Here is a 27704-nt window from a genome sequence, read left to right as displayed (position 1 = left end):
AGGGAAGTCAACTTCCTTCTCAAGATTCAGGCTGTCTAAACATTATCCTACTTTACTGTCCTTTCTGTTGGCTCTTGAATTGCTTTCCTAGGGCTGGCATAATAAAATGCCACAAACTTGATGGCTTAAAACAACATATTATCTCACAGTTCTGGAGGCCAGAAGTCCTAAGTCAAAGTATGGGCAGAGTTGGTCCTCCTGGAGGTTCTGAAGCAGAAACCATCCCATACCTTTCCTAGCTTCTGATGGTTGCTGGTAATCCCTGGAATTCCTCGGCTTGTAGATACATCACTCCAATCTCTGTCTCTATCTTCATAGCGAATTCTCTTCTGTGTCTCTACATGGTCTTCTTTGTTTTGTTTTTTTGAGGTAATTTGTTTAACTGCAAGCCTATATGGAATGAATGAATACATTTCCTGCTGCTAATAGTACTCCAAGAGACTGTTACTTGCTATATCCAATAGAACAAGCATTATAAAACATGTCACAACAAAATTTTCCATCGCCTTTTCCTTTTAGTTTTTTTTTTTTTTTTTTTTCTTTTATTATTATTATTATTATTATTATTATTATTATACTTTAGGTTTTATGGTACATGTGCGCAATGTGCAGGTAAGTTACATATGTATACATGTGCCATGCTGGTGCGCTGCACCCACCAACTCGTCATCTAGCATTAGGTATATCTCCCAATGCTATCCCTCCCCCCTCCCCCCACCCCACAACAGTCCCCAGAGTGTGATGTTCCCCTTCCTGTGTCCATGTGTTCTCATTGTTCAATTCCCACCTATGAGTGAGAATATGCGGTGTTTGGTTTTTTGTTCTTGCGATAGTTTACTGAGAATGATGATTTCCAATTTCATCCATGTCCCTACAAAGGACGTGAACTCATCATTTTTTATGGCTGCATAGTATTCCATGGTGTATATGTGCCACATTTTCTTAATACAGTCTATCATTGTTGGACATTTGGGTTGGTTCCAAGTCTTTGCTATTGTGAATAATGCCGCAATAAACATACGTGTGCATGTGTCTTTATAGTAGCATGATTTATAGTCCTTTGGGTATATACCCAGTAATGGGATGGCTGGGTCGAATGGAATTTCTAGTTCTAGATCCCTGAGGAATCGCCACACTGACTTCCACAAGGGTTGAACTAGTTTACAGTCCCACCAACAGTGTAAAAGTGTTCCTATTTCTCCACATCCTCTCCAGCACCTGTTGTTTCCTGACTTTTTAATGATTGCCATTCTAACTGGTGTGAGATGGTATCTCATTGTGGTTTTGATTTGCATTTCTCTGATGGCCAGTGATGGTGAGCATTTTTTCACGTGTTTTTTGGCTGCATAAACGTCTTCTTTTGAGAAGTGTCTGTTCATGTCCTTCGCCCACTTTTTGATGGGGTTGTTTGTTTTTTTCTTGTAAATTTGTTGGAGTTCATTGTAGATTCTGGATATTAGCCCTTTGTCAGATGAGTAGGTTGCAAAAATTTTCTCCCATTTTGTAGGTTGCCTGTTCACTCTGATGGTGGTTTCTTTTGCTGTGCAGAAGCTCTTGAGTTTAATTAGATCCCATTTGTCAATTTTGGCTTTTGTTGCCATTGCTTTTGGTGTTTTAGACATGAAGTCCTTGCCCATGCCTATGTCCTGAATGGTAATGCCTAGGTTTTCTTCTAGGGTTTTTATGGTTTTAGGTCTAACATTTAAGTCTTTAATCCATCTTGAATTGATTTTTGTATAAGGTGTAAGGAAGGGATCCAGTTTCAGCTTTCTACATATGGCTAGCCAGTTTTCCCAGCACCATTTATTAAATAGGGAATCCTTTCCCCATTTCTTGTTTTTGTCAGGTTTGTCAAAGATCAGATACTTGTAGATATGTGGCATTATTTCTGAGGGCTCTGTTCTGTTCCATTGATCTATATCTCTGTTTTGGTACCAGTACCATGCTGTTTTGGTTACTGTAGCCTTGTAGTATAGTTTGAAGTCAGGTAGTGTGATGCCTCCAGCTTTGTTCTTTTGGCTTAGGATTGACTTGGCGATGTGGGCTCTTTTTTGGTTCCATATGAACTTTAAAGTAGTTTTTTCCAATTCTGAGAAGAAAGTCATTGGTAGCTTGATGGGGATGGCATTGAATCTGTAAATTACCTTGGGAAGGATGGCCATTTTCATGATATTGATTCTTCCTACCCATGAGCATGGAATGTTCTTCCATTTGTTTGTATCCTCTTTTATTTCCTTGAGCAGTGGTTTGTAGTTCTCCTTGAAGAGGTCTTTCACATCCCTTGTAAGTTGGATTCCTAGGTATTTTATTCTCTTTGAAGCAATTGTGAATGGGAGTTCACTCATGATTTGGCTCTCTGTTTGTCTGTTATTGATGTATAAGAATGCTTGTGATTTTTGCACGTTGATTTTGTATCCTGAGACTTTGCTGAAGTTGCTTATCAGCTTAAGGAGATTTTGGGCTGAGACAATGGGGTTTTCTAGATATACTATCATGTCATCTGCAAACAGGGACAATTTGATTTCCTCTTTTCCTAATTGAATACCTTTGATTTCCTTCTCCTGCCTAATTGCCCTGGCCAGAACTTCCAACACTATGTTGAATAGAAGTGGTGAGAGAGGGCATCCCTGTCTTGTGCCAGTTTTCAAAGGGAATGCTTCCAGTTTTTGCCCATTCAGTATGATATTGGCTGTGGGTTTGTCATAAATAGCTCTTATTATTTTGAGATACGTCCCATCAATTCCTAATTTATTGAGAGTTTTTAGCATGAAGGGTTGTTGAATTTTGTCAAAGGCCTTTTCTGCATCTATTGAGATAATCATGTGGTTTTTGTCTTTCGTTCTGTTTATATGCTGGATTACATTTATTGATTTGCGTATATTGAACCAGCCTTGCATCCCAGGGATGAAGCCCACTTGATCATGGTGGATAAGCTTTTTGATGTGCTGCTGGATTCTGTTTGCCAGTATTTTATTGAGGATTTTTGCATCAATGTTCATCAAGGATATTGGTCTAAAATTCTCTTTTTTTGTTGTGTCTCTGCCAGGCTTTGGTATCAGGATGATGCTGGCCTCATAAAATGAGTTAGGGAGGATTCCCTCTTTTTCTATTGATTGGAATAGTTTCAGAAGGAATGGTACACATGGAAAGGCACAACCGGTACCAGCCACTGCAAAATCATACCGAAATGTAAAGAACATCGAGACTAGGAAGAGACTGCATCAACTAACGAGCAAAATATCCAGCTAACATCATAATGACAGGATCAAATTCACACATAACAATATTAACTTTAAATGTAAATGGACTAAATGCTCCAATTAAAAGACACAGACTGGCAAACTGGATAAAGACTCAAGACCCATCAGTGTGCTGTATTCAGGAAACCCATCTCACGTGCAGAGACACACATAGGCTCAAAATAAAAGGATGGAGGAAGATCTACCAAGCAAATGGAAAACAAAAAAAGGCAGGGGTTGCAATCCTAGTCTCTGATAAAACAGACTTTAAACCAACAAAGATCAAAAGAGACAAAGAAGGCCATTACATAATGGTAAAGGGATTAATTCAACAAGAAGAGCTAACTATCCTAAATATATATGCACCCAATACAGGAGCACCCAGATTCATAAAGCAAGTCCTGAGTGACCTACAAAGAGACTTAGACTCCCACACATTAATAATGGGAGACTTTAACACCCCACTATCAACATTAGACAGATCAACGAGACAGAAAGTCAACAAGGATACCCAGGAATTGAATTCAGCTCTGCACCAAGCAGACCTAATAGACATCTACAGAACTCTCCACCCCAAATCAACAGACTATACCTTTTTTTCAGCACCACACCACACCTATTCCAAAATTGACCATATACTTGGAAGTAAAGCTCTCCTCAATAAATGTAAAAGAACAGAAATTGTAACAAACTGTCTCTCAGATCACAGTGCAATCAAGCTAGAACTCAGGATTAAGAATCTCACTCAAAACCGCTCAACTACGTGGAAACTGAACAACCTGCTCCTGAATGACTACTGGGTACATAACGAAATGAAGGCAGAAATAAAGATGTTCTTTGAAACCAATGAGAACCAAGACACAACATACCAGAATCTCTGGGATGCATTCAAAGCAGTGTGTAGAGGGAAATTTATAGCACTAAATGCCCACAAGAGAAAGCAGGAAAGATCCAAAATTGACACCCTAACATCACAATTAAAAGAACTAGAAAAGCAAGAGCAAACACATTCAAAAGCTAGCAGAAGGCAAGAAATAACTAAAATCAGAGCAGAACTGAAGGAAATAGAGACACAAAAAACCCTTCAAAAAATAAATGAATCCAGGAGCTGGTTTTTTGAAAGGATCAACAAAATTGATAGACCGCTAGCAAGATTAATAAAGAAAAAAAGAGAGAAGAATCAAATAGATGCAATAAAAAATGATAAAGGGGATATCACCACCGATCCCACAGAAATACAAACTACCGTCAGAGAATATTACAAACACCTCTATGCAAATAAACTAGAAAATCTAGAAGAAATGGATAAATTCCTCGACACATACACCCTCCCAAGACTAAACCAGGAAGAAGTTGAATCTCTGAATAGACCAATAACAGGAGCTGAAATTGTGGCAATAATCAATAGCTTACCAACCAAAAAAAGTCCAGGTCCAGATGGATTCACAGCCGAATTAGTTTCTTTTTTTAAAAAATTTCAACTCTTAGATACAGGGGGTACATGTGCAGATTTGTTACATGGGAATATTGTATGATGCTGAGGTTTGGAGTATGAATCCCCTCATCTAGTTAGTGAGCATAGTACCGGATAGTTAGTTTTTATTAACCCCCACCTCTCCCTACACCCTCTAATAATCCAGTGTCTATTGTTCCCATATCGGTGCCCATCTATGTGGTCATTGTCTTCTTTTTTTTTTTTTTGAGATGTAGTTTCACTCTTGTTGCCCAGGCTGGAATGCAATGGTGTGATCTCGGCTCACTGCAACCTCCGCCTCCCGGGTTCAAGCGATTCTCCTGCTTCAGCCTTCTGAGTAGCTGGGATAACAGGCATGCACCACCACGCTTGGCTAATTTTGTATTTTTAGTAGAGACAGGGTTTCTCCATGTTGGTCAGGCTGGTCTGAAACTCCCGACCTCAGGTGACCTGCCCGCCTCGGCCTCCCAAAGTGCTGGGATTACAGGTGTGAGCCACTGTGCCCGACCTGTGTGGTCTTCTTATAAGGGCACTGGTCATTGGATTTAGGGTTCATGATAATCCAGTATGACCTCATCTTAACTAATTACATCTGCAAAGACCTTATTTCTAAATAATCATTCTGGGGTTATGCCTGGACATGAATTTTTAGGGGTACTACTTAACCAAGTAAATCTCTATTTGCATATTCTTACTGGTGACAAAACATCTTCTCCAATCTCATGTGACTCACGTTTTTATTAGCCTTTGATGAGGAATCCTTTCAAAATGCCACTTTAAGTGATAGCTACTGGCTCCTCTTTGCCGACATAGGACAACATAAAAGGCAGAAGGTTCCTGCCCTTTGAGAGCTCATGAATGTGGAAAGTGGACCAAGGAGGTGAGGCAGGAGAATTGCTTTGAACTCGGGAGGCGGAGGTTGCAGTGAGCCAAGATCGTGCCACTGTATTCCAGCCTGGGTGACAGACACACAGCAGCAGCAGCAGCAGAGATAGCTGACTCCAACACTTTTTGATCACTGCCTATGTGCCAGGCACTGTTCAAGTGTCTTACATATTAGCTTGTTTAATTTTTACAATGACGCTCTTCTCCCATCTAACAGGTGAGATCTGGAAAGGTGAAACTATATCTAAGGTTACAGAGTTAATAAATGGTGGTGCTGGGATTCAGACCCAGCCAGTCTGGTTCCAAAGCCCTTGCTATTAACCTCTCCACTCTACTGCCTCTGCAAAGCTTATGCTCTTTGCACCACCCCGGCTAAATAAAAATGGCCTGATGGCCTCAAGGAAAGAAGGTTACCTAGAGAAAAAGATTCAGGAATATCTCTTTTAGTAGTCACACCATAGGAAGGTTATCTAGAGAAAAAGATTCAGGAATATCTCTTTTAGTAGTCACACCATAGGAAGGTTATCTAGAGAAAAAGATTCAGGAATATCTCTTTTAGTAGTCACACTTCATAGGAAGCAATGTGTATTTAATCAGCCCCCAGAAAGATGCCCTTTGGTTCATTCCAAGCTTTACCTGTGTGTCCCAGCAGGCACCTTCCATGAAGAGGCCATGGATATAGGCCCCTTCCCGAGGAGGACTCCTAAACTCTTCTCTGTTCTTCTTCATCACGTCACATTGCAGGGCCATCTGGTCCAGTGGCCACTCATTCTTGCGAGCCGTAGACTGCATGATGGCAGTCAGGAATGACTGGGGGTTGAAGAAGCCTGTCAGCCACACAGTGGAGGGCATTGTAAAGTCACCCGTCCAAGCCTCTAGCTCCTTGATTCTGTTGAGGAGGTCTGGAAACCAGGCTGCCAGGCCTGCTGTGGAAGGGTAGGCTCGTCTAGCCCAGGACTCTGGCACCATATTGAAGTACAGGGAATTCTGTAAGTTCTCCATGTGGCTGGTCATAGTCAGCTCCCCCTGAAGATAAAGAATGGGAGGGGGAAAGCGTGAGAAGGTGGGAAGTCCCTGAAAACACCTGGCCTCAGAGACCCCTGGCTCATGGCACCCAGGCAGACAAGAGTTATCCATCCTTGTTCATGTCATTTGAACATGACTCCAGGGGTAGGTGACACAATGACTGTCCTGTCTAGTACTTGCTTTGGAAGGTTTATCTCACAGAAGCTGATCCTTGAAAACCCTCCCTGCTCTGATGTTAGAGTCTCAACTGTCTACTGACAGTGTTTCAAAAGACACAATTGCTTCTCATTGCAGACCTTAAACCACTTGTGGGTTCAGTGCCACATGACCCTAGCCTAAAGCTTAAATTCCATGACTCTCCTGCATGCAGCTTAGAAACCCAAGAAGTCAGCGCCTATAAAGATCTATATTCCCCCAAATCAGGGATTTCCTTCGGAAATCGAGGTATCGGATATGTAATCAACTTAAAGGGACATATCGGATATGTAATCAACTTTAAGGGACACTCTTTCAACGGCTAGATAGGATTTGTAAAGAAAGGTTTACACTGAACACCATCTTTATTTTTTTTTATTTTTGGAGACGGAGTCTCACTCTGTCGCCCAGGCTGCAGTGCAGTGGTGCAATCTCTGCTCACTGCAACCTCCGCCTCCCAGGTTCAATTGATTCTTCTGCCTCAGCCTCTTGAGTAGCTGGGATTACAGGCACCTGCCACCACACCCGGCTAATTTTTGTATTTTCAGTAGAGACAGGGTTTCACCATGTTGGCCTGGCTGGTCTTGAACTCCTGACCTCAAGTGATCAGCCCTCCTCAGCCTCCCAAAGTGCTGGGATTACAGGCGTGAGCCACCGTGCCCAGTCTGAACAACACCTTTAAAGCAAACTTTGTAACTTTGGCTCTGCCAATGATCTGTGGCAATTTCTTGAAGACCCCATTTCTATTGTTGTGGTTTCTGTAACAGGTGTTAGGGCACCTGACAGCGTTTGGCTGTCTCATCAAGGGCAGACTGCTAAAATGTAAGATGTTCTCACCTCCATAGGGCCTGGAGTCTCCTGGCCCGTGGGACAGGAGACTGGCACATGGAATTCCAGATCTAACTTTTTCTCTTAACTTTTGGAATTTTTTTTTTTTTTTTGGAGACGGTGTCTTGCTCTGTCACCCAGGCTGGAGTGCAGGGGTGCAATCTCTGCTCACTGCGACCTCTGCCTCCCGGGTTCAAGCGATTCTCCTGCCTCAGCTTCCTGAGTAGCTGGGATTACAGGCATCTGCCACCATGCCCAGCTAATTTTTGTATTTTTAGTAGACATGGGGTTTCACCATGTTGGCCAGGCTGGTCTCGAACTCCTGACCCTGACCTCAGGTGATCTGCCCACCTTGATCTCTGGAACTGCTGGGATTACAGGCATGAGCCACCGCGTCCAGCCACTTTTGGAATTTTTTTTTTTTTTTTTTTTTTTTTAAGACAGAGTCTTGCTCTGTCACCCAGGCTGGAGTGCAGTAGCACGGTCTCAGCTCATTGCAACCTCCACCTCCTGAGCTCAAGCAATTCTCCTGCCTCAGCCTCCCAAGTAGCTGGGATTACAGGCGCCCACCACCACACCCGGCTAATTTTTGTATTTTTAGTAGAGACAGGGTTTCACCATGTTGGCCAGGCTGGTCTTGAATTCCTGACCTCAGGCGATCCACCCGCCTTGGCCTCCCAAAGTGCTGGGATTACAGGCGTGAGCCACTGCACCTGGCCCAATTTTGGAATTCTTAAAAACAGTTAAGCATACCTACCTTAAGACGAACATATTTCAGTCTCCTGAGTGACAGCCAGAGGCTCCTGATTTATAAGAAATAAACTAAACTGGTAACTTCTTTATGAACTTCCAACATGAAGTATAATTATTACGAATTCACTTTCTAGACTGTAGTGTCTGGTGGCCGGACTATTTTAAGACATAAAAACCTCAGTGTTTTAAAGAAAAGACAAATATCCCTAATCAGACCAGCGACAGATGGACCAGCCTGAATGAGTACAGTGTGAATTACAAACATTTTCCCCCAAGTAACAGGACTTTATTACAGGGATAGAAAATGGATTTCATTCCATGTATCTATCCAGGTGTTTTGAGGTGGATGACCAGAGTAGGGTGTTGTGATGAATCTGAGGCCACATCAAGGCTCCATGGGATGTAAAAGAGCCCTGTACGTGCCACCAAAATTGATCACTTTCAACCAAACCCGAATTTGATGAGCAAGTTTCTTCTGGTAGATTTCCCTAAGGATCTGCTGAAATGAATATCATTATTAGGTTAAAATAGAAAAAAAATGTTTCCTTTGTTTGGAATCTCTGCTTTAGTGTACACAGGCTTCTGAGAAACGGGTTTAATATGCTGCTTATATCTCTGAGCCCAAATCAAGCTTCTGAGACAATACAGGCTTCCTCATATCTGTAGTTATGTGATAATCCATTGCTACATGCAATGTATAGCTTATGTAATAATTGTTTCCCTTTAAATAGCTGATTATTTAATAAAATAACATTAAGTATAAAGATTAAATTTAGTGCAAAGGACAAAACAAATGATCAAAGAAGATCATTCACTTTGTTTTATGAGACCCCATCTGTGTAGCCATGTCTTCCCTTACCACATTATCAAGGATATTCATGGCAATGACGAACGAAAGTGACGAGGATGGAAAACCTTGCCTTGTTCCCAAACTTAGAGAGAAAGCAGGCAGTCCCTCACAATTAAATATGTTTTCTTTGGATATCCTTTAAGTTGACATTTCCTTTGATTTCTGTTTCTTTTGATATTTTAAAATGAAGATTTGGTGCTAAATTTTGTCAAACGCCTTTTCTGCATTTATGAAGATGATCATATGATTTTAAAGTTTAGCACATTAATATGGTAAACTTCACTGACTGATTTTTGAATCTTAAAACTAATCTTGTATTCCTAGGATTACCGCATTTAGTCATGATATATTATCTTTTTCTTATATTGTGTGATTTGATTTGTTAACATTTTGCTAAGGAATTTTGCATTTGTGTTTATGAGGAAAGCTGATCTGTCATTTGCTCATAATGTATTTGGTGTCACGTTCATTCTATTTTCATAAAATTTGTTGAGAAGTTTTCTCTATGCCTTTTCTTAATATACTTTTTTTTTTTTTTAGGGCAGTTTTAGTTTCACAGCAAATTGAGCAGAAAGTACAGAGATTACCCTTATATCTTCTGCCTCGACACATGCACAGCCTCCGCCACTATCAACATTCCCCACCAGAGCGGTACATTTGTTACAAGTGATGAACCTGCGTTCACCTCATTATCACTCAGAGTCCATAGTTTACCATAGGGTTTGCCCTTTGTGTTGTACATTCTATGTGTTTGGACAAATTTATAATGACATGCATCTACCATTATAGTATCATATTGTATCATTACAGTGTAATGACACGTATCCACCATTTTAGTATCATACATCATTGCAGTATGATTGTATGTATCCACCTTTATAGTATTGTACAAATATAGTATCATGTTGTATCATTATAGTATATGACAAGTATCCACCATTATAGTATCATATTCATCATTATTGTTTCAGTGTCCTAAAATTTTTCTGTGCTTGACCTACTCATGCCATCCTCACTCTTAACTGTGGGCAACCAGTGTTTTTACTGCCTCCATTGTTTTACCTTTTTCAGAATGTCACATGGTTAGAATAATACAGTATGTAGCCTTTTCATATTGACATCTTTCACTTAGTAATATGTGTTTAAGTTCCCTCCGTTTCTTTTCATGGCTTGATAGCTGATTTTTTTTAAAGCATTGAATAATAATCCACTGGATGTACTGCAGTTTATCCATTTACCTACTGAAGTACATCTTGGTTGCTTCCAAGTTTTGGCAGTTATGAATAATGCGGTTATAAACATCTGCAGGTTTCGTATGGTGATTTAAAAAATTAAACTTGCAATTCTGAGATAATTATAGGTATGTTTATAGTTGTAAGGAATAATACAGACAGATCTTGTGTACCCTTTACCTGGTTTCCCCTAATGGTAACAGCTTGCAAAACTATAGTACAATATCACAACGAAGATATCGACGTTGAAGCAGTCAAGACACAAAACATTTCAATCATGATAAGGATTCCTGTTTTTTCTGTGGTGTATGGCTGAAGTAGCATGCTTATTGTCTAAAAGTTTTCTGTCTTGCTAGGTTGTCTCTTTGCTGGTTCATCTCTCTCTGCTGAAGAGAACAGTTTTGTTGTTGTTGTTGTTGTTGTTTTGTCTGCATCCACTGGCATTTCTGGCTTGCTGGCTTTTTTTTTTCTCCCATTCTGAGGTCTATGAGGCATAAAGAAAATCCAAGAAACTCACTGTCATGTCCTTTCTTGGGTCCTGAGGTTCCTAGATAGTCTCCATTCCTCTCTACGTGTTTCCGAGTCTTATGTTTCTTCTATATAAAATGGCCATGATTTTTATTTATACTTAGCAGGAGGAATGGGGAAACATAAGTCTGTCCATCTTTCTGGAAGTAGAAGAGTTTATGTAAAATTGGTATAATTTCATCCTTAAATGTTTGTAGAATTTACCAAGGATACGTTGTGGATCAGAGGTTTTGTGGGAAATTTTAAATTATGAATTAAATTTTTAAAATAGATATGGGCTATTTAGATTATACATTTTACTTGGGTAAGCTTTGATGGAGTCTCATAGGGAATTGGTTCACTTCATTTAAGTGGTTTAATTGCAGAAAATTATTCATATTATTCTCTTATAATGCTTTTAATGTCTATAGGATTTATGATGATATCTCCCCTTCCATTCTGATTTTTTCAAGTTTTTGTTTTTTCTCTTTTTTTCTTATAAATTCGGGTAAATGTTTATTAATTTTATTCATTTTTAAAAGAACCAGCTTTTGGTTTCATAAAGTTTTATAATTTTTTTGTTTTCACTTTCATTAATTCTGCTCTTTATTATTTCCTTCCTTTTGTTTACTTTGGGTTTGTTTTGCCATTTTTTTCCCTAGTTTCTTAAGGTGCAGCTTAGATAATTGATTTGGGAACTTCTTTCATTGCTGATATTGGCATCTCATGCTATACATTTCTGTCTAAGTTCTGCTTTAATTACATGTTACCAATTTTATATATTTTTATTTTAATTTTATTCAATATAGTTAGAATTATTTAGAAATGTACTATTTAATTTCCAAATACTTGTGGGTTTTCTGATATATTTCTGTTATTGATTTTTAGTTCAATTATGCTATGGTCAGTTAATATACTGTGTATGATTTTAATCCTCTCATATTGCTTTATGACATAAAATATAGTTGATTTTGGTGAGTGTTCTGTGTACTCTTGAAAAGTATGTGTATTCTGCCATTGTTGGAGTGTCTGTAAAATTGGTTAAGTTGGTTGATAATTTTGCCAAGTCTTTTTTATCCTAATTAGTTTTCTGTCTACTTGTTCTACTAACTATTGAGAGAGGAGTTTTGAAACCAACTATAATTGTGGATTTGTTTATTTCTCCTTTTGATTCTATCATTTTTTTGCTTTATGTATTTTGATGCTTTGTTATGAGGTGCCTGTACACTTAGGATTGTTATATCCTCTTGATAGATTGACTTATTATATAATACTCCTCTTCATCCATGGTAATGTTGCTTATTTAAAAATATACTTAGTTTGATTTTTATGTAGCCTCTGCAACTTTCTTTTGATTAGTGTTTTTATATTATATTTTTTCTCATCTTTTTCTTCTAACCTGTGTTTAGCTGGATACGTAAAGTTTTCTTGGCCTTTGTTTTGGTAATCAGCTGTGCTGAAAGAGTTAATGGGCAAGCTTGAGACTGCTATCCTTAGAAATGCCTGCTAGCAAGGTTGGCCTGTGGCTGGCATCTAGAAACTTAGCTCCTTGTTAACAGTTAATAGAAAAGGGTGGTTGACTATATTCAGACTGTGCAAACAATTTGGTTTACACTGAATACCTACTTCCCATTTGGAAGCATGGAATTTTGGAATGTGCTAGACAGAGGGTGCCTATGTGACCAGCTCCTAATAAAATCCTTGGGTGCTGGGGTCTCTAATGGAATTCCCTGGGCAGAAATGTTACACAAATGTTACTCCATTTCCAGTGCTGGAGAGAGGATGCACTCTATGTGATCCTTCATGAGAGGGAGGCAGCCTATGGAAACCTGTACACGGATTTCTCCTGACTCCACCTATGTCTTTTCCCTTATGATCTGGCTATGTGTGTATTCTTACTACAGCACCACAACAAATTTTAGCCATATGTATTAATACGATCGTATGCTGAAACTCATGAGTCCTTCTAGCAAATCTCCAAATGTAGGAGTGGTCTGGAGACAGGACTCCTGACATAACAGCATATAGCTAGGTCCTGCTTTTTAAAAATTGGATCTGGCAGTTCTAAACAGTACCCTGGGCACTTAAGCCGTTTATATTTAATGTAGTTGTCAATACAGTAACTACAATAATTGTAGATTATTTATTTATTTTTTGGCTGCTCTAGGGCAAGAATTGACAAACTTTTTTTTTTTTTTCCTGTAAAGTGTCAAATAGTAAATAAATATTACAGGCTTTGTGGGCCATATGCTCTCTGCTGACACTACTCAATTCTGCTATTGTAGCACAAAAATAACCATAGACAATGTATAAATGAATGATTGTGGCTGTGTTCCAACGTTTACTTGCCAAAACAGGTTGTGGGCTGGATTTGGCCTGTTGGCCAATAGTTTGCTGAATGCTACTGTAGGATTTACAATACATATCTCTAACTCATCACACCCTAACTTCAAAATTATACCACTCCACATATGGTGTAAGAATCATATACAATATGCTTCTGTTTCTCTCCTCTCATTTTTCATGCTGTTGTTGGCATACATTTTGGTTTTACATATGCTTAAAGCCCACAGTAAATTTTTATTATTTTTGTTTTAAACAGTCTATTATTTTTAAAAAAAGATTTTGGATGAGTAAAAATGTCTTTCATATTACTCACATATTTACCATCTGTGGAGACCATTATTTCTTTGTTTAGATCCAAATTTCCATATATCATTTTCTTTCTAAGAAATTTCTTTCTTTCTTTCTTTCTTTTTTTGAGACAGTCTTGCTCTGTTGCCCAGGCTGGAGTGCAACGGCACGATCTCGGCTCACCACAACCTCCGCCTCCCGGGTTCTAAGAAATTTCTTTAACATTTCTTGTCCCACAGGCTTGTTGGCTATGAATTATTTCAGTTGTCTGAAAACATCTTTACTTAGTTTTCTGTTTTGAAAGCTATTTTTTCCTGGGCAAAGAATTCTAAGTTTACAGTTTTTTTTTCTTTTAGTACTTTACTGATAGTTCTCCACTTTCTTCTGGCTTGCACAGCTTCTGACAAGAAGTCTGTCATCATTCTTTTCTTTGATCCTTTAAATATAATTTTTATTTTTCTCCTCTTGCTGCTTTTAAAATTTTTCTTTACCCCTGGGTTTCAGCAGTTTTATTATGAGGTGTATTTACAATGTTTTCATTAGGCTTATTCTGCATGGGGCTTGTTGAGCTTCTTGTACCTATAGGTTTTGTGGTTTTCATCAAATTTGCAAAACTGTGGCCCTTATTTCTTCAAATAGTTTTTTTGGCCCCCCCTTCCCCATCACCAACCTCATCCTTTTGGGACACCAATTATATGTATGTTAGACCACTTGATATTATCCTACAGGACCTAGTGATTTGTTTACTTTTTTCAGTTTTTTCATCATTCTAGATATTTTTATTGCTGTGTATTCATGGTTACTGATTTTTTCTCCTGCAGTGCCTACTCAGCTGTGAATCCTCTGAAGTTCATTTTTTCATATCGATATTGTATTTTTCATCTCTATAAATTCCATTTGGGTCTTTTAATAAATATCTTACATGTTTTACATTATCATACTCTTGTTTTCTTCTAGTTTCTTGAATATATGGTGCAAACTTATAATAGTTGTTTTAACATCTTTGTCTTCCATTGTCTCTGTCATTTCTGGCTTCATTTCAATTGATCAAATTTTTTTTTTTTTTTGAGACAGAGTCTCTTTCTGTCACCCAGGCTGGAGTGCAGTGGCGATCTCTGCTCACTGCAAGCTCTACAGGCGCCTGCCACCACGCCTGGCTAATTTTTTGTATTTTTAGTAGAGATGGGGTTTCACCATGTTAGCCAGGATGGTCTCGATCTCCTGACCTCATGATCCACCTGCCTCAGCCTCCCAAAGTGCTGGGATTACAGGCTTGAGCCACCGCGCCCGACCCATGTATTCCTACTTCTTTATGTGGCTGTAATTTGTTTACTCTGTGTCAGGCACTATGAATTTTACATTATTGAGTGCTGAATTTTGTCATACTCCTTTAAACAGTGGTGGAATTTATTTTTAGCCTGCACTTAATTTACTTGAAATCAGTGGATCTGTTGGTGGCTTGCATTTAAGTTTGCTAGGGTAGGGTCAGACCAGCTTTTAGTCTAGGTTCAATGCAGCCCCGTTACTAAGCTGATACACTTCTGAGAATTCTCCCTGATGCCTCCTATTTTTTGAGTTATTTCTACTCTGGCTAGTGGGAACACAAACTATTCCCAGTGCTTTGTGAACTCTGAGAATTGTTCACTGTACTTTTTTCTGGTGGTTCCTTCTCAGCCTTGGGTAGTTTCCTCTCACTCATGTGCAGAGCCAAAGTCTCAAGGGGATTCCTTCTGTGGATCTCTGGAGCTCTTTCTCTGTGCAGCTCCCCACCTTAGGTACTGTACTCCGCAAATTCTACGTCTTTCTAGTTCAGCAAGACTCTGGGGCTGTTTTGGGTTCCTGAACTGTAACCTGTAGCTTGTGCAATGAAGGGATCACATTTCTTGTTTCCTTTCTCTCAAGTATCATAGTCTTATTCTGCCTGTTGTTTAATATCTGAAAACTGATATTTTTCATAGCTTGTCTAATTTTCTAGCAGTTTAAGGCGGAAAGGTAAATCTGGCCTGTTGGTCATAAGCAGAAGGCCACATGAGTTACTTTTAAGCACTTTTTCAATAACACTTTTCAGAGATTACTACCACAATTATAAATTTTCCTTTAAAGTTTTTACCTTTCTCTGTTTAGGTCAAAAAAACCTCTAAGTATGTAAAAGGAATTATTCAAAAACTTAAAAATCACCATGAATAATCAGTTCTACTAACTTTTAGTGGACTGATTATAGTGTATGTGTGTGTAATTTTCCAAATCCCTGATTTATAAAAAGGAAGCCCATTGAATCCTTTTCAGGCTACAGACTATTTGCATTGGTAGGCAAACAAATTATTTTAAACAGAAAGACATATCTTGTGGAGTGAACCGATGTAGTTGACCTCCCTCCCTTTACTCAGACCCATGGGAAACAGAGAGAGAGCTATACCAGCCTTTTTTCCTCCAGAAATGTACAGCAATTAGAAGAGAAAGTCTTTGCTTGTGTTTACAGTTCAGCTGAGGAAGCAGGGTTTGTATTCATGGAAAAGGCTTGGGTGATAATAGCAACTATAAAGAAATGCAGGCATAAGTGCATATTAACCCAGGAATAATGCTGGATCTATGTACTGCAGAGGTACAGAAGAGGTAAGTAAACACAGTCAAGTTGGATCAGTCATGGAAAGGCTTAGATATGACCCATTTGCAGGTGTGTTTTTAAGAAGGAAAGAGCCTTAGCCAGGGAAAGAAGCTAGGGGATGGCTATTGCAGACACGTGCCAAGACAGCCTGGAGCCTGCACTGCGGCAGAGGCGGCAGTGGCTGAAGCACGTTGCCTTCTAGGGAGATAGGAGGTGCCCCAGAGCCCCAGATCAGTGGTTGTTGGCACTTCTTTTATTTTCTTTTATTTATTTATTTTTTTTTGAGACGGAGTCTTGCTCTGTCACCCAGGCTGCAGTGCAGTGGCACGATCTCGGCTCACTGCAAGCTCCGCCTCCCGGGCTCACGCCATTCTCCTGCCTCAGCCTCCTGAGTAGCTGGGACTACAGGTGCCCGCCACCACGCCCAGCTAATTTTTTGTATTTTTAGTAGAGACGGGATTTCACCATGTTAGCCAGGATGGTCTCGATCTCCTGACCTCATGATCCACCCGCCTCGGCCTCCCAAAGTGCTGGGATTACATGCGTGAGTCACTGCGCCCGGCCTTGTCAGCACTGCTTTTCTAACAAACATGATGGATTATGCCCATTAACAGGACATACTCCCAATGTCCAGTAGCTTTGATACCACTTCACTTCATCCCATTTGTGAATGAGAATCAGAATCAGGTGAGTGAGAGTGATAAGGCGGGGGAAAATGCAAGGTAAAGCCACTGATGTCATAGGTTGATGCCCCTTGAGGCCTGAGCAGCACAAAAGGGCTGTGGGTTGGTGGCTGGTAGAACCACTGAGTCTGGGTACAGGAGGCTCCAACGGTAAGTCAGGCTAATGCAGCAACTTCTCTGTGGGCAGCAGCTGCAGGGTGGACTGGTGAGACAACCCCCTGCTATGGACTGGGCTATGTCCCTGGCAAATTCATATGTTGAAGCCCCAACCCTCCATGTGACTGTATTGGAAATAGAGTCTTTAAGGAGGTAATTAAGGTTAAGTGACATCATAAGGATGAAGCCCTAATCTGATAGGACTTTCGCCTTATAAGAAGAGGAAGAAATCTCTCAGTCTCTCTCCTACTTTCCCCTTGTCTGGCTCTGCCTCCCTGCCATTTGAGGACACAAAGAGGAGACACCTCTCTACAAGCCCAGAAGAGAGCCCTCACCAGAAACCAAATTTGCCGGTGCTTGAGCTTAGACTTTGAGCCTCCAGAACTGTGAGAAATAAATATCTGTTGTTTAAGCCACACCGTCTATGGTATTTTGTTACAGCAGCCGTACCTGACTCATACAGCCCTGGAGAAGAGAACCAGGAGAGAGGTCAGTGGGAAAAGTGATTACTGTGAGTGGAAAAAAAAATGGCCTTTAAGGGCTACAAGCCATTTTAGGAGAGAGGGGCTGAAATTCACCTTTAGGGGCAGGATGAAGTATTGTGCTTTATGGGGAAACTACCTGATAGTCTCTTTAGCAAACACAGCTACAAGGCGAGTCCTTATCCATTGTCCTTGGCCTTACATTACAGGACCCAAATACATATATTTTAGGTTTACAGTGTCTCATACAATAGCCACTAGCCACATGTGGCTATTTAAATGTAAGTGAATTAAAATTATAAAATTAAAAATTGAGAGCTGGGCACAGTGGCTTATGCCTATCATCTCAGCACTTTGGGAAGCCGAGGCAGGAGGATCACTTTGAGCCCAGGAGTATGAAACCAGCCTGGGAAACACAGTGAGGCCTGGTATCTACAAAAAAAAAAATAAAGAAAGAATTAGCTGGGTGTAATGGTGCATGCCTGTAATCCCAGCTCCTCAGGTGGCTGAGACAGGAGGATTGCTTGAGGCCAGGAGTTTGTAGACCGGTCTGGGCAACATAGTGAGACCCTATCTCAAGGAAAAAAAATTAAAAATTCGGCCGGGTGTGGTGGTTCACACCTGTAATCCCAGCACTTTGGGAGGCCAAGGCGGGTGGATTACAAGGTCAGGAGCTCAAGACCAGCCTGGACAAGATGGTGAAACCCCATCTCTACTAAAAATACAAAAATTAGCCAAGCTTGATGGTGGCTGCCTGTAATCCCAGCTACTTGGGAGGCTGAGGCAGGAGAGTCACTTGAACCCAGAAGGCGGAGGTTGCAGTGAGCCGAGATTGCACCACTGCACTCTAGCCTGGGCAACAGAGCAAAACTCCATCTCAAAAAAAAAAAAAATTAAAAATTCAGTTCCTTTGTCACGTTAGTTACATTTCATGTGCTCAATAGCCACATGTGATCTTATTAGCACAGATATAGAATGTCTTCACCATCATGGGAAGCTCTGGTGGATGATGGTATTTTAGGCAGAAAGGCTAAGTTTTCTGTTTGGTAATGTAAACTATTATGTATGTTTTTGCCAAAGCTACGTTATTATTATTATTTTTTTTGACAGAGTCTTGCTCTGTTGCCCAGGCTGGAGTGCAGTGGCATGATCTTTGCTCACTGCAACCTCTACCATCTAGGTTCAAGCAATTCTTGTGCCTCAGCCATCCAAGTAGCTGGGATTACAGGCGTGTGCCACCATGCCCGGCTAATTTTTGTATTTCCAGTAGAGATGGGATTTTACCATGTTGGCAAGGCTGGTCTCAAACTCCTGGCCTCAAGTGATCCACCCGCCTAGGCCTCCCAAAGTGCTAGGATTACAGGTGTGAGCCACCATGCCTGGCTTATGTTAAAAACTACAAATGCCAGTTTTAGCACAAATTTTTATGTGCATACAATAGCACTATTTGCTTGCCAACCTTTGGTTAAGAAGATGTGTCAAAAAGTCATGACTCACTTCAAAAGTGAAATGAGTCCAACAGATATTTTGTTAAAAAACAGGCCATACTGTATTCATTTTTCCCTTTAGAATAAAAATTTTAAGTTTTCAATGGCCAATTAACTTCTATGGTTATAAAATGCCTTTACAAACAATACAGCAAAATATAGTTCTACTAAATTTGCTTCTATACAAAATTGTTTGGGGTTGTATGAAATGTGGGTGCGTCTATGGAAAGATACTGCACATGTGAATGTCGTCTGTCCTGTGAGTTGATAGGGGAATAAAGGCCCCATTCTGGAGTCACCCGATAACATGACTCAACAGAACTCCTAAGGTGTCAGGTTGTGGACTGCTGGCGGTACACTGGACTAAGTGTGACAGAAATGTCCTGGTCGTTTGGGATGTGCTTTGAGGACTGGGCCAGAGCGAGGCAGATACAGATGAACTCAGATGGAGCCCTGGACTCAGAAGTCCTTTGTTTGTAGTCATTTCCCTGGGCTAAGTCAACAGCTCACTCTGTATTACCATCCCTCATACAGAGATGTGCCATTTCTGAAAACAGTGAAGCCACGCAAACTGTTTCTATAAGTTTTGTTGTAAGAAGAGATAATGCGCTTGAAAAAAGTTAAAAATAGCCAGGCACAGTGGCTCATGACTGTAATTCCAACACTTTCGGTCAAGGCAGAAGGATCATTTGAGACCAGTAGTTGGAGACCAGCCTGGCAACATAGTGAGACCCCATCTCTACAAAAATAAAAATAAAAAGTTAGTCGGGTGTGGTCGTGTGCACCTGTAGTTCCAGCTACACATGTGGCTGAGGTGAGAAGAGCTCTTGAGCCATGATCGTACCACCACACTCCAATCTGGGCAATAGAGAAAGACTCCATCTCTGAAAACAAAAAAAGTTTAAAATATATCCAATACAAAGGAGTTCTAGGGCAGTGAAACTACTTTTTATGATACTATAATGGTGGATATAAGTCATTATTTATTTGTCCAAAAACCCATAGAAAGTCTAACACTGAGAATGAATCCCAATGTAAACTATGAACTCTGGGTGATAATGATGTATGAGTATAGATTCAATTATAAGAAAAGTATCAATTATAAGAAAAGTACCACTGTGGTGGGGAATTTGAGAGTCGAGGAGGGATAATTTGTCTTTGAGGACAGCAGGTGTATGGGAAATCTCCATACCTTCTGTGCAATTTTGCTGTGAACTTAAAATTACTCTAAAAATAAGGTCTAATAAATTTAAAAATATATGTAATACTTAATTTTTAACACCCTTCAGAAATCTAACATCATTTTGAAAGCAGAGGAACATAATATGTGTAACTTGGCTTTCTTAAAAATTTCTCACATCTGCTTAAAATAAGATTATAATGTATTCTGACAATAATTTTACACATACTAATTGAATGTGCAAGTGATGGAACTCTAAAGAATGTTCTGTCTCTCAGCTTGTCAGTGAAGCAGGGACAGCCCTGGAGAAGAGAACCAGGAGTCATTTAGGAAAAGAAGAAAATAAAAAATCATTGGCTGGGCATGGTGGCTCACACCTGTAATCCCAGCACTTTGTGGTGGAGGTAGGTGATTCAGCTGAGGTTGGGAGTTTGAGACCAGCCTGACCAACCTGGAGAAACCCCCTCTCTACTAAAAATACAAAATCAGCCGGGCGTGCTGGCACATGCCTGTAATCCCAGCTACTCAGGAGGCTGAGGCGGGAGAATTGCTTGAACCTGGGAGGTAGAGGTTGCGGTGAGCTGAGATCACGCCATTGCACTCCAGCCTGGACAACAGGAGTGAAACTCTGTCTCAAAAAAAAAAAAAGTCTCAAGCTATACTACAGCAAAGACACCTACTTACGTTCATGCAACCAGTTTCCTAAACTCCTCTGGCCTGACTCCTGTTTAACAGCGATTAATATTCACACTTACTTGCTCACAGGTCAAGAGTCAACAAAAAGAAAACTTAAAACACTGGACCTTCACTCAAGAAAATGCTACATTTCAGGGTCTACAAGGTGCTTCCTTGGTTTTGGCATTGCAGGGAAACTCTGGAAGAACTACAGGCTGGGTGGCCCCTTTTCAGGATAGGAGGGCTAGCTGGCTGTGACCTTAACCCTTTCATTCATCCCTATCAATAAATGCTTTCATGATCCTTCTTTGGCATAATACAGAGTGAAAACCTCATTTTTCCTGTAGGTCTTCGTTCTTTTAAGTCAGGGAGCCTGTTAAAAGCTTGGATTCATAGGCTGTAGTCCAGACTAAGGACTCATACCTCTGGGAATGAGGCCAGGAACCTCCACTTGAAAAGGGCGCCTCTGGTGTGTCTGAAGCAGCTGTTGCCCTGGGCTCACAGTCATGCAGCGGGCATTCAGTCCACAGAGGGCCGGGGAAAGGGCAGCAGCACCCAGGTCCTCCCTCCTGGAGGGGCTCCATGGTGTAACCTGTCATAAGGCTTAGCTCTTCTCTGCTTTTTCTTCTCTATGAAAATGTTCTTAGCAAGGAGCTTTCATTTGTTTAAGACACTGGGAGCTGAGGACATGGGAAGAAGTGAAAGTGATAAGGGTCCCACTCCTTTCAGGCTGGCTTCCAGGCTGGGCTGGCAGCAGCCTTTCTATTCAGGTATTCTGGTATAGTACTGGAAGGCCAAAGGCATAGGGGCCAGGATAGCTGCCCAGTGGGTGGGGATGAAAGGGCCATAACACGGCCCACCCTTCCAGACCTGAACTATTGAAGTCAACACACAGTGCATCAGAATAAAGAGCCAGGGCAGGCTGGGTGCAGTGGCTCACACCTGTAATCCCAGCACATTGGGAGGCTGAGGCGGGCAGATCACTTGAAGTCAGGAGTTCGAGACCAGCCCGGCCAACATGGTGAAACCTCATCTCTACTAAAAAATACAAAAATTAGCCGGGCATGGTGGCGGGCACCTGTAATCCCAGCTACTTGGGAGGCTGAGGCAGAATAGCTTGAACCCAGGAGGTGGAGGTTGCAGTGAGCCAAGATCATGCCACTGCACTCCAGCCTGGCAACAGAGCAAGATTCTGTCTCAAACAAAAAAAAAAAAAAAAAAGAGCCAGATTAGATCCCCAGTCAGCAAGCCAGACTTTAAAACTTGAACAGCTTCACATCTTTAGAAACAGATTTTGTCAATCAGGAGGGGCAATCAACCACTGAAGCATAGAAAAAAAGCCTGATGCCATCACACGTTTGAACGATAAAAATCAGTTCCTGGCCGGGCGCGGTGGCTCACACCTGTAAGACCAGCACTTTGGGAGGGCGAGGTGGGTGGATCACAAGGTCAGGAGTTTGAGACCAGCCTGGCCAATATGGTGAAACCCCATCTCTACTAAAAAAATACAAGAATTAGCTGGGCGTGGTGGCGGGAGCCGGGAGGCTGAGGCAGGAGAATCGCTTGAACCCGGGAGGCAGAGGTTGCAGTGAGCCGAGATCGCACTACTGCACTCCAGCCTGGGCAACAGAGCGAGACTCTGTCTCCAAAAAAAAAAAAATTAGTTCCCAGCCCCTCCCAGATTCTGGGCTGGCCATGGCTTCATCTAAGATATGCACTGCCTAAATGAAATAGAATGCAAACCACATAGGAGAGCCACATAGTTAATTAAAAATTTTCTGGAATTCACATTTTAAAAGTAAAAAACCAAACAGGTGAATTTAACTTTCATTTAACTCAATATATCTAAAATACCAAATATCATTTCAATATATAATAAATATAAAATTACTAGACTATTTTACAGTTTTTGGTCTTATGGCTTTGAAATGTGGTGTGTAATTTAAGCTTATAGCACATCTCAATTTGGACTATCGCATTTCAAGGCTCGGTAGTCACCTGTCATTAATGGCTACTGTATTGGGCATTAAAAGTCTAAGAACTTGTCTTCTGTAGTTTTCCTACATAGGGAGATAACTTCTGGGCAGTCTGTTGTCAGTATATGGCCCTTTGAAAATGATGCCTAGTTGTTATTGAAACACAATAAATTGGCCATTGGGCATTTGGTACATCAGGCTTTTGTGAGTTTGGTTAGTGGGAGTCAGCACCCCTTCCAGTCAGCTCTGGGATACTCACAGGACCTGGTTCCTCATCTTGTGAGGCTGAGAGACAGATGTCTAACTGTGGTGAATTCCCAAAAGAATTCCTCTCTATGGGAACATATTTGTGACCCCCAGATGATGCCTTCCTTTACCACTTTTGGGTGCTTTGAGCTCCCGTAGTCCTCAAGGCTTTCAGTGCTGTGCCTTTCAGTAGCTAATACTTTTTAGGTAGACATTATGGCCTCCCATCCAGTCAAATATGAAGTATGGTGAATAACACTATCTTTATCATGAATGCTAACAGTGTTGACTTAATGACTTCAAAAATTAGACATTTTCTAACTTTGGTGCCCGGTCCGGGCACAGCATTTGGGTTTGTCCAATTAATGTGTTGGATAACATGAGTTGCCCTATGTTTCCCTATGCTCGACCTGAAACAGTCCTGGAATTTTTTATTTTATTTTTCGGCTTGCAAGCATTTTTTTTTCTTTTTCAATTTTAAAATATTGTTATATATTTAGCAGGTACAAGTGCAGATTTCTTTTTTTTTTCCTTTTCTTTCTTTTGTTTTGAGATGGAGTCTCCCTCTGTCACCCAGGCTGGAGAGCAGTGGTGCCATCTTGGCTCACTGCAAGCTCCGCCTCCCGGGTTCACGCCATTCTCCTGCCTCAGCCTCCCGAGTGGCTGGGACTACAGGCGCCTGCCACCACGCCTGGCTAATTTTTTTGTATTTTTAGTAGAGACAGGGTTTCACCATATTGGCCAGGCTGGTCTCAAACTCCTGACCTTGTGATCCACCCACCTCGGCCTCCCAAAGTGCTGGGATTACAGGTGTGAGCCACTGCGCCTGGCCGGGAAGTAATTTTTTTCATGCAAACGTGTGATGGTGTCAGGCTTTTTTTCTATGCTTCAGTGGTTGATTGCCCCTCCTGATTGACAAAATCTGTTTCTAAAGATGTGAAGCTGTTCAAGTTTAAAGTCTGGCTTGCTGACTGGGGACCTAATCTGGCTCTTTTTTTTTTTCTTTTGAGATGGACTCTTGCTCTGTCACCCAGGCTGGAGTGCAGTGGCACGATCTCGGCTCACTGCAACCTCCACCTCCTGGGTTCAAACTATTCTCCTGCCTCAGCCTCCCAAGTAGCTGGGATTACAGGCGCCCACCACCACGCCTGGCTAATTTTTGTATTTTTTAGTAGAGATGAGGTTTCACCATGTCGGCAGGGCTGGTCTCCAACTCCTGACCTCAAGTGATCTGCCCACCTCGGCCTACCAAATTGCTGGGACTACAGGTGCCCACCAATATGCCTGGCTAATTTTTTTTTTTGTATTTTTAGTAGAGACGGGGTTTCACCATGCTAGCCAGGATGGTCTCGATCTCCTGACCTCGTGATCCACCTGCCTCGGCCTCCCAAAGTACTGGGATTACAGGCGTGAGCCACTGCGCCCGGCCACAAATGCAGCTTTCTCACATGCGTATATTGCATAGTAGTGCAATTCTCACTTTTAGTGCACTTGTCACCGGAATAGTGAACACTGTACCCAATAAGTAATTTTTTATCCCTCACCCCCCTCCTTCCTTCCCACCTTTTGCCACCTCCAATGTTGGTTATTCCACTCTGTATGTCCGTGTATTCCCATCGTTTAGCTCCAACAGTCCCAGAACTTTAAAGTGGTTTTTTTTTTTTTTTTTTTTGAGATGGAATCTCTCTCTGTCACCCAGGCTGGAGTGCAGTGGCACAGTCTCGGCTCACTGTAGGTTATAGCATCCCAGGTTAAAGCGATTCTCCTGCTTCAGCCTCCATAGTAGCTGGGATTACAGGCGCCCGCCACCACGCCTGGCTTATTTTTGTATTTTTAGTAGAGACAGGGTTTTGCCATGTTGGCCAGACTGGTCTTGAACTCCTGACCTCAAGCGATCCACCCGCCTCAGCCTCCCAAAGTGCTGGGATTACAGGCGTGAGCCACTGCGCCCAGCATAAAGTGATTGTTAAACAAAGAAAGTGAGGAAGGAAAACCTCAAGCAGAATTTCCTCTTCCCCTTCCCCGTGCCAGGTAAGCTGGTCAGCAAAGCCAAGCGTGCCTTCCACCAGTGTTCTGGGAAGAGCTCGGAGCTGACATTCCTCGCTGCTCCATCTGAGGGACTTGCCCCACTCGGGCCCTCCACCTCTCACTCACAGGCCAGACCATCCTGCGAACCTCTCCTGCCAAGTCACCTGCTTTGCCTCTTTTCCCTGCTGTTCTCATTTCTGGCCAGCTCAGTTTTATCCATTCCCTAGACTTAAAACTCTCTTCTCTGAACTCTGCTGCCATCCCCTTTGCACCTTCATTTTGCCACAGATACCACTGTCTAACTTTTCCTTCTGCCTCTTTCCTTCATGCTGTGCTTCCCAAACTTGAGTCATCATAAGAATTTCATGGCTGGTGATGAAACATTACAGACTTCCAGGCCCCACCCCTAGAGGTTGGTAGGACTGGAGCGTGGACATGGGAACATGTGATAAAACTTTCGGAGAGTCTGAGGACCAGGCCAGCTTGGGGGATGGTCCTAAGGAGAGTCCGGGATTCATGACAGCAAGTTTGAATGGAGATTTCTCTGTTTATCTTCCATTTAGCAGTGGGACCAGTAGACAAAGGTCCCCCGCTGCTTTGCTATCATTGTTTTGTCACCTTTTGGAAGTTCACCCTATCACTGTTGCTCACCTGAGTGGGCCTATAGCTGCAGCCAAACCATGTTAACTCTGAGAACAGACCGTGGGCTGCTCTGCCCTGTGCCTCTAGGAGCCCCTGCCTTTTGTGATCACCTGTCACAGTCCTACCCTTCCTCCAGAACCCCCTCAATGCCACTGCTTCCCTGGGGCTTTCCTTATCCCACACACAATACTTGTTTCTTCTTTCTTCTCCCGCGTCTCTCTATGTGGCTTTTAATTAATTCCGCCCTGCTTTATATCAGTGTGTGTGTTTGTTTCCCCACAAGACTGTCCTTCTGCAAGGGAAGGCTCCCTTTCCAATCTCCTTTGCACCCTCCAGCAGGCAGTGCTGAGACTTGCCCAAGAGGCTCATCAATCCACACTGCTTGAATCAGACTGAAAGAAAAGACAACTACCTCCCACACCCTTCATCTTTGCCCAGGCAAGCTCTGAGATTCATGACACCAACTGCAGCAAAGGCTCTCGGAAGAAAAATGAGTGAATGAATTGGAAGTCGAATGGGTAAACAGGCTGCGCCACATTACCCAAGTTCCATAAGCCTTTCAAATGGCAGCAAACCTACTCAAGATAGTTACTAACATATACCTGCGTACCTCAGTAATGGAACTGCATTACATGACAGGCAAAGTTCTTATTTACTCTGTGGAATTTTGTGCTTCATTTGATTACAAGCTGGCACAAATTTGGAAACATTACCAAATATTGTCCATCTTCAACATTCCCTTCCGGTCTCTCCTTCCTTATTTCCTTCTACCCATGTTGAGGTGGGGTGGAGGAAGGAGAAAGAACATTAAGAGATTAAACAAACAAACAAAAAAACCCTAACCTAGATTTTTTTTGTTTTTGTTTTTGTTTTTTTTTTGAGATAGAGTCTCCCTCTGTCGCCCAGGCTGCAGTGCAGCAGTGCGATCTCGACTCACTGCAAGCTCCGCCTCCCAGGTTCATGCTATTCTCCTGCCTCAGCCTCCCCAGCAGCTGGGACTACAGGCGCACACCGCCATGCCCGCCTAATTTCTGCGTTTTTAGTAGAGACGGGGTTTCACCGTGCTAACCAGGGTGGTCTCGATCTCCTGACCTTGTGATCCGCCCGCCTTGGCCTCCCAAAGTGCTGGGATTACAGGCATGAGCCACTGCGCCCGGCCCTCACCTAGATTTTGCAGTCTGTTTCATCATCTATGTGACTCTGTGTGAAAAATCTCATACGTGTTTTTCCTATCCACATGTGCCCCTGGCTGTTTAACCCCAAGAGACAGACATGATGAAGGCACCAGCATGTTCCATACCTGGACTTCCAGGGCTTATCTGAGTGTTCATTTACAATTCTTTTAATAAACAAGCCAACGTAGGCTGGGCGCGGTGGCTCACACCTATAATCCCAGCACTTTGGGAGGCTGAGGTGGGTGGATCATGAGGTCAGGAGATCGAGACCATCCTGGCTAACACGGTGAAACCCCGTCTCTCCTAAAAATACAAAAAAGTAGCCAGGCGTGGTGGCGGGTGCCTGTAGTTCCAGCTACTTGGGAGGCTGAGGCAGGAGAATGGCGTGAACCCGGGAGGCGAAGCTTGCAGTGAGCCGAGATCGCACCACTGCACTCCAGTCTGGGCAACAGAGCGAGACTCTGTCTCAAAAAAAAAAAAAACAAAAAACAAAACAAAAAAAAACACAAGCCAATGTAAATCGATAGCAGTCACCTTCCTCAGCTCCTCAAAGGCAACAAGAGCTCCCATTTACCTGTCATCGGGGTGAACAGTAATGAACAGGCTCTGTGCTAGGCACTTTACATCGTCTCATGGTGAGGAAAGTAAACTTGTCTAAGTAACTAGTAGTAGAAATAGTAGACTCTTTCCTTGTTGACGAGAAATGTCAAAGATTGCATAACATCTTGGTTCTTGCAGACAACCTC

General features: G+C 41.9%; 1 protein-coding gene across 2 annotated transcripts in view; it reads right to left on the bottom strand.

Moving 5' to 3' along the window:
• Nucleotides 1-27704, bottom strand: part of DNAH9 (dynein axonemal heavy chain 9) — a 382482-nt gene that overhangs the window by 7545 nt on the left and 347233 nt on the right. For both annotated transcript variants that reach the window (XM_024235511.3, XM_054535462.2), the window contains one exon: nucleotides 6235-6624. In XM_024235511.3, coding sequence (XP_024091279.3) covers nucleotides 6235-6624 — 390 coding nt within the window. The remainder of the gene's footprint in view (nucleotides 1-6234; nucleotides 6625-27704) is intronic.

Source organism: Pongo abelii, chromosome 19, assembly GCF_028885655.2.
Source record: "Pongo abelii isolate AG06213 chromosome 19, NHGRI_mPonAbe1-v2.0_pri, whole genome shotgun sequence".
Classification (NCBI taxonomy): domain Eukaryota; kingdom Metazoa; phylum Chordata; class Mammalia; order Primates; family Hominidae; genus Pongo; species Pongo abelii.
The sequence above is the reverse complement of the archived record's forward strand: the minus strand, read 5'-3'. Positions and strand labels throughout refer to the sequence as shown.